General features: G+C 39.4%; 1 protein-coding gene across 1 annotated transcript in view; it reads right to left on the bottom strand.

Annotated features, from left to right (window-relative positions):
- The window catches only part of Cpa3 (carboxypeptidase A3), a 27605-nt gene extending 20157 nt beyond the window's left edge, over positions 1-7448 (bottom strand). The window contains exons 1-3 of the mRNA XM_021157889.2: positions 7381-7448; positions 7192-7267; positions 4789-4913 (exon numbers count right to left, since the gene is read on the bottom strand). Coding sequence (XP_021013548.1) covers positions 4789-4913; positions 7192-7267; positions 7381-7448 — 269 coding nt within the window. The remainder of the gene's footprint in view (positions 1-4788; positions 4914-7191; positions 7268-7380) is intronic.
- Positions 7449-12704: the final 5256 nt, after the last annotated feature.

Genomic DNA, 12704 nt, shown 5'->3' with positions numbered 1-12704 from the left:
TACCTTGCAAAGGAGTTTTAATGTAGTTATGCTCTAAACTTTATTGTAATAATTGTCACAAGGAAACTTTTCCAAAGTTGTACTCTGCTTAAGTATATCAAAAATAAACTACTCGGGGTCACACTCTAGAAGTTTGAAGCCAGACCAGCGAACTAAATCTGTTGAACTGGATTTCCTTCTTGCCTCATGAGCATCATCTCTCTGACAGTCAAAATGTTTGTAGGGACCTCCACAAGTCGAAAGACCCCATGGGCAGCATAATCTAGGGAGGGGGGGAGCCAGTTCTTTTAGATGAAAAGATCAAGATGCCAGCTAAATGTAGTGTAATATGGCAGCCAGAATGCCCTAGGGGGTTCCTCCAATCTTGGTACTGAAAATCTGAGAATTCTGCAAAGTACCTGTTTCTTCCTCTCCTTTCCTTTCCTTTCCTTTCCTTTCCTTTCCTTTCCTTTCCTTTCCTTTCCTTTCCTTTCCTTTCCTTTCCTTTCCTTTCCTTTCCTTTCCTTTCCTTTCCTTTCCTTTCCTTTCCTTTCCTTTCCCTTTCCCTTTCCCTTTTTCCCTTTCCCTTTTTCCCTTTCCCTTTCCCTTTCCCTTTCCCTTTCCCTTTCCCTTTCCCTTTCCCTTTCCCTTTCCCTTTCCCTTTCCCTTTCCCTTTCCCTTTCCCTTTCCCTTTCCCTTTCCCTTTCCCTTTCCCTTTTTCCCTTTCCCTTTCCCTTTCCCTTTCCCTTTCCCTTTCCCTTTCCCTTTCCCCCTTTCTTCCTTCCTTCCTTCCTTCCTTCCGTTCTTCCTTCCTTCCTTCCATTCTTCCTTTCTTCCTTTCTTCCTTTCTTTCCCTTCCTTCCTTCCTTTCTTCCTTCCTTCCTTCCTTCCTTCCTTCCTTCCTTCCTTCCTTCCTTCCTTCCTTCCTTCCTTCCTTTCTTTCTTTCTTTCTTTCTTTCTTTCTTTCTTTCTTTCTTTCTTTCTTTCTTTCTTGGTTTTTCGAGACAGGGTTTCTCTGTGTAGCCCTGGCTGTCCTGGAACTCACTTTGTAGACCAGGTTGGCCTTGAACTCAGAAGTCCGCCTGTCTCTGCCTCCCGAGTGCTGGGATTAAAGGCGTGCGCCACCACACCTGGCTACCTGTTTTTATTTTTAATGGTTCTATTTATTAAAATGTAGAAAAGCATATATACAAGCATGTTTATCAAAAAGCTTAAATGCTTACATTTCTTTCTTCTATAATAGTCATCTCAAAACAACAACAAAAAATGGTGATCAATAATTATTACAATAATTTTTTATTTTAAAAAGTAGGAATAAGAATGTTTTCATATTTTTAAAATTAATGCATTTCCTTATCATTTCAAGCAGCAGCATGTTTATTTATGATACTGTACAATATCATAAATCTAATTAAGCTGTAGTGAGTCACAGTCTACCTCACTATGCAGTACAACATCATAGACCTTAATAATTTTTACCTCAGCAGGAGGAAAAAGCCCTTTGAATTAAAGCATTAAGTTCTATGGTGAAATATATTGTTGTAACTTCAAAAAGAAAGAAGTAGTGTTTATCAGTGTTTAACATAACAGCATAGTGAGGTTAGAACTGTACCCCCCCAGTACCATCAGAGTATTTCTAGGTATAAACAGTTTATTTTCTAAATTGTGAATTGGTTAATGACATTCATCACAAGGCTATTCTTTGGTTTGTATCCATGGCCCCAAGACTCAGACTGTTACATAGCTCATGGCTGTTGTTCAATCAATTGTACGTTCCTTTTACTGTTCTGTGGGCCAGAATGAGTCATTCAGTAACTTTGGTTATTTAAAATTCTCTCTTCTGGAGTTTAAGTCTTGATCTATTGCTTTATTTTTGTTTTGATGAGGTCAGTTTTCTCTCCTAGAATATGATTTGTTGATTGATTATATTCTCTCTCTATCTGATATGTGTGAATGTACACACACTCACACACACACACACACACACACACACACACACACACACTCTCTCTCTCTCTCTCTCACACAGAGTGCTGGCCACTAACCATAGTTCATGTACTCTGGGCTGACTACCAATCAGTCGTATTGATGTGCCCCCTTAGGTTGTCCTGCTGGTTCACATTGGAACTCTCTGCATATGGAACAGATTAGAACAAATGTAAAACAGGGTGTGAACTGTCAATAAACCTGTCACCTCTACAAACATACTCCAATAGTCTGAAAGAAATTGTGAATTTTATCTTTATCTTGTATAGATAGCACTTTAGTATTTAGCAGACTCTATTTAAAAATAGCTCCATTATGTGGATGGAAATGGAAAATATTTTACTGAAGGACGTAACCCAAATCCAGGAAGATAAATGCCAAATGCCATATGCTCTCTTCTCTCTGTGATAGGGAGTCTCAACTCTTAGATTTAGTACATAACCTAGAATAATTGCAGAAGTCAGGAAAGTAGAAAGGGAGAATGGAATGAATAAGGAAAAGCACTTACCCCAGGAGGGTAGAAGGAGAAAGGACAGATAAATACACCAAGAGTATTTGAAAACGCTATAGGAAAAAACATTGTCTTATAAACTTACTTTTCTAAGCACACCCAGAATTAATATAGAGTTAGTGGAGTTCTGCTGCATGAGGGTATAATGGTCCCCCACAAAGCCACAGACTAACAACCCCCCCCCCGTGCTTGGATACAGGGGGATCCAAGGCATCACCCAAAACAATATAGGATATTGCCATTGCCCTCCGTTGCTTCCCAGTACTTGAAGGTCAGAGCATAATACTGAAGACACAATACATTTCAGACACAACACTTAGAGCAATTGAGATGAAGCTGACATGGAGCCATTCTCCCTGAGATAATTCTTTTACAGTATCAGGAGGTGTTGTGCAGGCTGCCACAGGAGAGAGACATTCAACAATCCTACCTGGTTGTAAACTTATTCACCCCTAACAATGGCAAGGTAAGATGTCCAAGTGGTACAATAGTGATTATTTATCATAGGCCACATTTTCTTTCTTCCTTCCTCTTCTTTTCCTTCCCTTTCCTTCCCTTCCCCTCCCTTCTCATTCCATTCCCATTCCCTTCCTTCCTTCCTTCCTTCCTTCCTTCCTTCCTTCCTTCCTTCCTTCCTTCCTTCCTTCCTCCCTCTCCCTCTCCCTCTCCCTCTCCCTCTCCCTCTCCCTCTCCCTCTCCCTCTCCCTCTCCCTCTCCCTCTCCCTCTCCCTCTCCCTCTCCCTCTCCCTCCCTCTCCCTCTCCCTCTCCCTCTCCCTCTCCCTCTCCCTCTCCCTCTCCCTCTCCCTCTCCCTCTCCCTCTCCCTCTCCCTCTCCCTCTCCCTCTCCCTCTCCCTCTCCCTCTCCCTCTCCCTCTCCCTCTCCCTCTCCCTCTCCCTCTCCCTCTCCCTCTCCCTCTCCCTCTCCCTCTCCCTCTCCCTCTCCCTCTCCCTCTCCCTCTCCCTCTCCCTCTCCCTCTCCCTCTCCCTCTCCCTCTCCCTCTCCCTCTCCCTCTCCCTCTCCTTCTTCCTCTCTCAGCAGGGTTTTATACAGTACCTAATCTGTCTCTATGTAGTCCTGGCTGTCCTGGAAATTTCTATGTAGACTAGATTGTTCTTGAACTCACAAAGATCTTCCTGCTTCTGCCCCCAGAGTACTGGGATTGAAGGCATGTGCCACCATGCCCAGTCAATTGCACTTTTATTTTAAGGATAAGCAATAGCTGTTTAGTTGGAATTAAAGCCCATTTAGAAGGAGGGAATTCATGTATACCGATGGCTGGAGATGTCATAAACCTTAGAATAGTGGTTCCCAACCTTCCTAATGAAATCCTTTAATGTAGTTCCTCATGTTATGGTGACCCAAACTATAAAATTATTTTTGTTGCTTCTTCATAACTGTAACTTTGCTAGTTATCAGTCATAGTGTAAATATTTTTGGAAATAGAAATTTGCCAAAGGAGCCACGATAGGTTGAGAACCACTGCCATAGAGAGCAACCTATTACTGCTATTTCCCTAAACCAATATAGCTTCTTACTGTACACTCTCCATATACTCATAGATAGATTTACTTTTCACCTCCCACCAAAGAAGCTTCATTTTGCAAGATATGAAAACTTAGAAAAGTTCATAGGTGGTCATCATTGCAGAGAATAAGTGACTATGAGCCTCTTGGCTTCAGTTTGACCACCTAGGATATATATTTTCTGCCTAAGGCTTTCAGAGCACTGTGGAAGAGAGGGAAGAAGAACCGAAAGGTTCAGAGAATCCAGATGCCCAATGCAAGACTGTAACTGCTAGGCACAACAGGTTTGCCATGAAATTCATGAAGTCCCAACTACATAGCTGCTTATACAATATCTGTATATTAACCACACCAGTTAACATGTCAACATGGATGGGGCAGATTTCACAAGACCCCCCCACTAGATGAAGATCTACAAGAAGCTGATAACTGCTGGAGAAGGGATTGTCAGTTTTCTTCAGGGATGAAGCCTGTGATATGTTATATAGTTCCATGTGGTCATCCTTAAACACACGTTCATACAAGTGACACTAAGTGGACTTAGTAATGGTGTGTCTGTGTGTGTATCAAGAATGATTATAGAAGATAAAGTCATGAATTCCAGAGGGTGTAGATAAAAGGACAAAGGAAGAGATGAAGAATGGAGAGAGGATTGGAAGTGATGGAAATTCAGTGTGCTCATGTATAAAATCCAACCCCTAATACCTAAAGACTTAAAAAAAAATCCTAAAGATTTTAAGGTTACCCAAACTCTAAGAAACATTGATGGATATTTGCCCAGGACTTACTCATAATGGATTTTATGTTGTTCCAAGGTAGACTGGATAGTCTGAGATTCCTTCTCACTAACTCGGAAATCCACAGTCATATTCACAGCGATATCATGGACAGCATCTGGATACCAGAAGTCGAGCTACAAGACAAGACCATTGTTAACTGTGGCTTGTTTGTTGTTAAATACACTTAATTGTTAGTTGTTAAATATATACTTAAAATGCTGAGTGTGGCTATGTAGTATAGCTGTACCTTTAGAAATGTGGGGTATAAAACCATGAGGATTCTGGGGCTTACTGGTTGCTGGGTTCAGTGAGAAATCCCTTTTCAAAGGAATAAGGTAGAGTGACGAAGACATTTGTTGATTTCTTTTGGCTTCTGCTTTTTAGATGTATATCTATATCCACCAGAAGAGGTGAAGCACTATACAACACATATAGATACTATACCCACACCGGCCATACATTGTGCACCATAAAGGGATGTAAGGTTCTGTGTAACTAATAAGCTAAAGAGAATCTTTTTTTACAAATGTATTTAAGAACTGTTGAATATAAAGTAGTAGGAAAAAATTCATTTGTACTAAGAAACAGTTTAGGACAATGCATTGAAAAGAGCAAGTAGAAGAGACAACTCTTCATTAATCATGCTTTAATGGTATGTACACGGTTATTTAATAATTGATTTAGCCACAGTTGGCAGTCATCCAGATTTTACAATTTTCTGGCTCCTCCCCTGAATTCCTCTGTGAATTCTAGAATTCTGGTAAGGTTTGTATCTGACAAGAAGGTGCAATTTATTAATCTTGTTTTTTAATTTTACTATTTTAGTAATATGCCCTTGACCAAATCACTGCAACTGATTGCTTTTCAGTGTGCTTTAATTTAAAAATGTGGTTAATAGGCTTCCCTGGTGAGTGCTATACATGTAGTGAGGTGGATATATGTCCTGAGATATCATGAGTGCTGATGTCCTCTTTGCTATGTGCCCATAGCTGGAAATTTCAGCAATTTTAATGTGTGAGCCTGCAAGAACAGCACTGAGGTTAAAACAGTTTGAGAAGGTTCAAGCTCTTGAGTTTCTTTAAAATCCCAGTTAATTTTGAAACCCAGTGAAGTACAAATTTCCAGTCTGAGTGATGTGAAGATGATGTTCAGTCTTCACTATCGCACTCCACCTGGGAGATGTGAGGGAGCTGCTGGGTCTCCGCCATTACACCAAGATTGAGGTATGTTCCAAGTCACTGTGGCTATCTCTTAGTTACAACACACTTCAGGTTTGGGGCAACCCACTATGGGACAACAAGAGGTTGTTTTCCGACCAACCAACACATCTGTATACTTTGAAACATCATAGGATAAGGCGAACATATCAGGGGCTAATTTATAGGCCAAATATCACAATAACAACATCTGCATTATAGCAAAAAATGTGGAGGAAGAGTTTCATGCTCAAAGTACTGTTGTGAACATTTATTAAGTGGCAAGCACATAGGTGTGCCACAGCAGCGTCCTAGAGGGAAGTTATAAGAGGAGGTTTTGTGTGCCAGACAAAGCTGCATATAAGTGTTTCCATCATGTGAGCTAACAGCAGAGGAAGGAGCACAATCTCCTAACAGAAAGAACACAGCAATTTCCTGCAATTGCTCCAGTCTGAGGCAGGGCACAGCTGCACAGAGGCAAGGATAGTGTGAGTGTGAAGGATACTCAGGAATTAGAATAGGGAGAGCTTCTGACTGGTTTGACTGAAGAGAAGAGTGTGATTGGAATGAAGGACAGGCTTGGTTCTGGGTTTAAATCTGATGTGTGATGTTGGCAGTTTCAGTTACCACCTTTTTATGTCAGGTTCTGTTTCAAGGATGTTACATTGTAAATCTGATGGCAAATATGAAATAAGAGCAAGGTGAGTAGGCCAAGCTGACTTGTGTGATAGGAGTGGCTTCACCCATGATAGAAAAATGTTCTCTTTTCTGTTGGATTTTAAGAAACTGCTTATACTTAAGAAACTCTTTTGAAGGAATCCTCACTGTTGGAAAGCTATCATCAGTCAGTACTTTACTCTCATCAGATTGTACTTGAACAGAAGTCACCAGAAGAAATTGGAGTGGATGTTGTGGGTGGGGGGACTCAGAGTACAGACAGGAAAGGGGGTAATGGAAAAGGTGCCAAGGATTCCCCTTGTTTTACAGAATACTTAGGAGCTATTGCTTGTAAAGCAGGAAGGAAAAAGCAGTGAACCACAGAAACAGAACTAGGTGTGGTGCTGGCTCCTGGCTGAGTTATCCCAATCGTTCCCGTCATTCCTCTCCCTCCCCCGTTTGTCAACCTTTCATAGCCAGTGGGCATTGAAGATAAAATGGAAGGAATATCTCCTAGAGAATTGAAAAGAAAGAGATAAGACTCCTCTGACTGTTTTACCTCAATGCTTTGGGTCAAGTTCTTCAAGACACTGGCTTGCTTTTCATTCTGGAGTTTCACACGGAATACCTTCTCCCTTCAAGTAGATAAAAGACAGAAACCAAAGAAACAAAATTGCAGTGAAATTTGAAGCCATATTCCTTACCTCCTTTTTCACCCAGGGACTGGACTATAGATAGAGAAATTTACCTGTCAAAGTGGACAGGAGCAATTGCAAGTGTGGTGTAGATGACAGCCATAAGCAAGAAGAACCTCATGTTTTTTCTTGGCTTGATCTGACCCATGTACGGGTTTTATACCTCAGCTTTTATCTCGAGGAACAGCTGATTTCCTTTGTGGTTCCTGGGGATGAACAGTCCTTCCACCTCATATTTTTACAGTTGAGAGGAGGCAGGGTTGTGAATATCCAGGCCTCTCTCTACTTTCTTATATTTTTGCTTGTGAGCCTAGCCTCTAATGGCTGAGCCACCTCTCCAGCCCTCTGCTTTCTTATTAATAGGAGATATACATGTCTCTAAAAAAGATTGGGAAAAATCCCTTCAGCAAGTAGTGTGTTCAAGGTGATAGGATGAGTCTATTCACAGAGATAAGACAGTAACTTACCTCTGTTCTAAAATACTGGCCTCCCAGGAAGCTTCAATTAAATAGGATGAAGCATACTCATAGGTTTTAAATACAAAACAATTAATATACTTAATTTTTTGTGAGTATGTGTTTGGAGTGGAGTTTGTTCATGCTATGATATATGTGTGGAGATCAGAGGACAACTTAAATAGAGGACACATTCTATCCTTTTATCATTTGAGTTTTGGGGGATTGGACTCAAATCATGGGTCTTGGTGGCAGGTGTCTTTACCCACTGACCCACTGCACTGGCCTCTATCCTACATTTTAAAAGTTACATTTATAACCTCAAATGAATTTGAGTAACTGCTATAGAACTTTGGTGTATAGTCTTTTATTTTTTTTCAACTTTTTATTTTTGGTTTTTCCAGACAGAGTTTCTCTATATATCCCTGGATGTCCTGGAACTCACTCTGTAGACCAGGCTGGTCTTGAACTCAGATTTTTGCTTTCCTCTGCCTCCCAAGTGCTGGGATTAAAGGCATGTGTCACCACTGCCTGGCTTTGGTATATAGTCTTATGTAATGAAACTTTATCCTCCTCCCCCCCCTCTTTCCTCTTCTTCTTCTTCTTCTTCTTCTTCTTCTTCTTCTTCTTCTTCTTCTTCTTCTTCTTCTTCTTCTTCTTCTTCTTCTTCTTCTTCTTCTTCTTCTTCTCTCCCTCCTCCTCTCCCTCCTCCTCCTCCTCCTCCTTCTTCTCCCTCCATCTCTTTCTTTGGAAGGTTGGGTGGACAAGCTATTGCTATGTTTGAGTTGGCCTCAACTTCTTGCCTCAGCCTTATTGCTTCTGGGACTGTAAGTGTATGCCAGGAAGTCAACTTGGTTACATATTATAAATATCAAAATATTATTATTGGAGGATGTCCTTATTATCAGAGCAACAATTTATACTCCATCCACAAGTTTCATGTATTCTCCCAAGAATCTTTTCTAAACTCTGAAGATAAGAAAGTGGACATTTTTGCAAAATGCCATATGTTTTCACTGGTCAGTGATGATAGCAGTAGAAACTCTCAGGGCAAAGGCTTGATCTGTTGCTCTTGCCAGAATGTGTGTTTTACAAGAGCAAGCTGAAAAGGAAAAGCTTGATTTTAGATTTAAACAGATACAAGCTTAAAACTGCTCCTAAACCCCAGCTGCACCCTTGTGACCAGTGTCCTGCCTTAGTTCCTTATCTGTAACGATGTTATGAAGATGTTCATGAATGACAAGATTAACCGAGATAGTGTATGGAAAGGAATTAGCATTCGGTAAATGACTAGATAAAGTATAAGCTCACTTTCAGGGTCTACAAACAGAAACTTACCGTTGGCCACTGTCAGGCTGCAGAACTGATCAGTATCAACCTGCATCATGTGGTAGACTCAAGTAAAGGCTGTGCCCTTTAGGGGGTGAAACTTCTCTCTGCATTTATGTTGTTTTCTACTTCAAGAAAGGGAATTGTTTCTAGACACTTCATCTTCAGATTTAAAAACCTCTAATCTGAAAATCATTTTGCCAATTATACAAGAAAATAGAAAAAAAATCTCCTTTAATTGTGGTAGTCTAGGGTATTGTTTTTTTCTTTTGGTCTTAAAACTTTGACACCAAGCCTGATGATCAGAACTGGATCTGTGGGACTCACATAGTAGAAGGGGAGAACCAACTTGCCTCAGTAGTCCTGACACAACCTTACTCCACTCTTGCATAAAGTTGGGAAGAGGCTTGGTTTTTCTAGGGATCTAGATAATTTGAGGCAAATGGTAACCTCATGATTAGATTCTGATGCTAAAGTACATCTTTTGACTTGTAATATCCATTGCATGTTGATAAGTCAGTGTTTCTGAATAAAATCTTGACCTACACACATTCAGGTCACTCCTCCCAATTGTCCACTTACTGTTTCAGGCAATGGACAGTAGATTTCAGAAATATTTATGAACATTTATTCAGAATGTGTGTTATTTCTTAGTATACAGAGCCAACGTAGCTTGCTTTCTTCCTTTCTCTCTCTCTCTCTCTCTCTCTCTCTCTCTCTCTCTCTCTCTCTCTGTCTGTCTCTCTGTCTCTCTGTCTCTCTGTCTCTCTGTCTCTGTCTCTCTCTCTCTCTCTCTCTCTCTCTCTCTCTCTTTCTTTCTTTCTTTCTTTCTTTCTTTCTTTCTTTCTTTCTTTCTTTCTTTCTTTCTCAGACAGAGGACATTTATTATACAGAAGTATACAGCTGTTTCCAAAGCTCGTTTCTTCAAAAAGAATAAGGGCAGTGACCTTGATTTTTGCAGTATGTGCATCAAAATTTTACCAAAAACTTCTTTTAAAATAGAGATGAGTCTAGAAAACATTCTTTAAGAAGTGACAACTCTTGATTGATTGTGTATGTGTATAAGTGTGTGATTGCAATGTGTAGAGGTCAGAGCATAACTTCTTGGAATTGGTTCTCCCCTTCTACCATGTGTGTTCCAAGGCTTTGTAGCAGGTGTTTGTTTTTTTTTTTCTTTTTTGAATCCTTATCTATAATCACTAGTTCATAACTATGTTATTTTATCTAAGTAAAAACAATATTCAAAGAGCAAAACCCATATTCTTTTTTTATTAGATATTTTCTTCATTACATTTCAAATGCTATCCCCAAAGCCCCCTATACCCTCCCCGTGTCCTGCTCCCCAACCCACCCACTCCTGCTTCCTGGCCCTGGCATTCCCCTGTATTGGGGCATATGATCTTCGCAAGACCAAAGGCCTCTCCTCCCATTGATGGCTGACTAGGCCATCCTCTGCTACATAGTAGCAGGTGTTCTTAGCTGTTAAAATATCTCAATGGTCCAGAATGGGTTGAGTTCTGAAAATTAAACCAAAGTACCTTGTAAATGCTGTAGAGAAATTTGTCTTCCCAAGTGCTGAAAGTCTCAGATACTTATAGCCTCTTGATAATATATGCATGTTTGCTTTCCTATTCCTTACTATCCTTAAATTACCTCTCCAAATCTTAGAAAAGTCCACATGTATTCCTTTACATTTAAAATGTATTCAGTTTGGAACTTTGGAGGGTTCTTGTTTGATTTATCTTCATAATTTGCATATTTTGGTTGGCTTCATTCCTTAGTTAGGGTTGGGTATTACTGTCCAGAGGCAAGGTAAGAGAGTGATTGTGAAACAGGAATTACATACTGTTTTTGGTACTTCACTAATAACTACAGCTGAATTACCCTCCCATTTAGGAGGTATAGCTCATTTCAGGCTATACCTGAAAAATATGGAGGAGAGCTATGGAAGTTAACTAGAATACACACACACACACACACACACACACCACACACACACACAAACATGGGACCACACATATATGCAAAAGTATATATGAATATACTTAATTAATTTATGGTAATTTACTTTCTGCACTTAAGGATCTCCCTCAATACAAGTGATGTATTCCTATATTTCTTTGAAGATGATTGGTAAATTGTAGTGGTTTCACTGTTGCCATCTTGTGAGAAATTAGGGCATTAGTCAGTTTATTGCTTGACAGTTTCTCTTCAAGTCCCAGAAATGACTGTGACTTCGGATGAATTTTATATAAGAACATTGCTATATTTTAACATATTATGTTCATATTGTATTAAATATGAAATCATATTTTTGGCATCACACTTTTTACAAGATGCTCTGAAGTTATAAATTAGGTATATATTATTCTGTTTTAAAATATTGAATTGATGTCACAGCTCACTTTCTTCTAATTCCAGAAAATATCATTTCACGTGTGATGTGTTAGTCATAGAGTGGCCTTTGCTTCTTTTACTGGTCCAGCTGGTCCAACTAGCATCTCTTGTCTTACTTCCAGTCTGCTTGCCACAATCAGCTCTTCCAAGAAGACTCATTCAACATGCACCATCTTCCATGGTTTCCCATGGTTCTACTAAGGTCAGTGCATCAAGCTGTAAACATGGAATCTTGGCTCTGCCTGATGTGGATCTTCTCTCCTTCTGTTGCCTACTTGTGCCCTCTCCAATTCTCCCAATTCCTTCTTCATTGTCTTTCTTTCATTACCATTTGAACAATCACAGGAAGTCCTGGATGTCACTTTGTACGGTATATTGTGACTTATTTACCCATTTTATGTCAAAAGCCTTCTCCCCACACCATGAAGTACACTTCTTACATGTCCTTTTTGAGCAGTGTAGAACTCATTTATTTAGTATATTAATTTAAATATACTAATTATATTAAAATTACAAAGCAAATAACTAATTTTCTTTATTAGTTTTTATTATTTTATTAATATATGACATAATATGTTTGTTATATTGCATAGTATTTATTATAGTATATATTATAATTAATATATTTATATATTATTATATTTATTATTTTTATTGATTACTTCTCCAGTAATTTTATATAATACACACACACATACATACACATACACACACACACACACACATGTATATGTATCTGTATACAAACAGGAAGATGTCTAATCATTCTCTTTCATTGTTCTGTCTTCAGTTGCTTAGTAAAATTCTTGGTATGCTATAGCTATTTCATCATGTCACTTGAATGAGCTGAAATAAAACCCAAGCCAGGATGCCACTTTTCCAATTCTACTATGTTTTACAGTCTTCACTGCCCACTATGTATTTTCCTATTCATAAGCTTCCCATTATAACCGGGGTTCTTTGTCAGTATTGGTCAACTCCAGAAGGAGTAGTTTCCCCACATCTGACAATACCAGTACATGTGCACAACTGACATGCTCATTATTCACAGTCACTCCCCCCCCCCAAAAGCAGGCAATCTGCTATGTTTTCCAATAATGACAGGATTTTATTAAGATGTTTTCAGGGGTCCAATTGGTCAATACAGCAAGAAAATTAAGAGAAAGATTAGAATCTGCAAACCTCCAAACAAACAA

The sequence above is a fragment of the Mus caroli genome, unplaced genomic scaffold, assembly GCF_978045245.1.
Source record: "Mus caroli unplaced genomic scaffold, Mus_caroli_1 scaffold_3, whole genome shotgun sequence".
NCBI lineage: Eukaryota > Metazoa > Chordata > Mammalia > Rodentia > Muridae > Mus > Mus caroli.
This window is presented reverse-complemented; position numbering and strand designations above follow the sequence as displayed.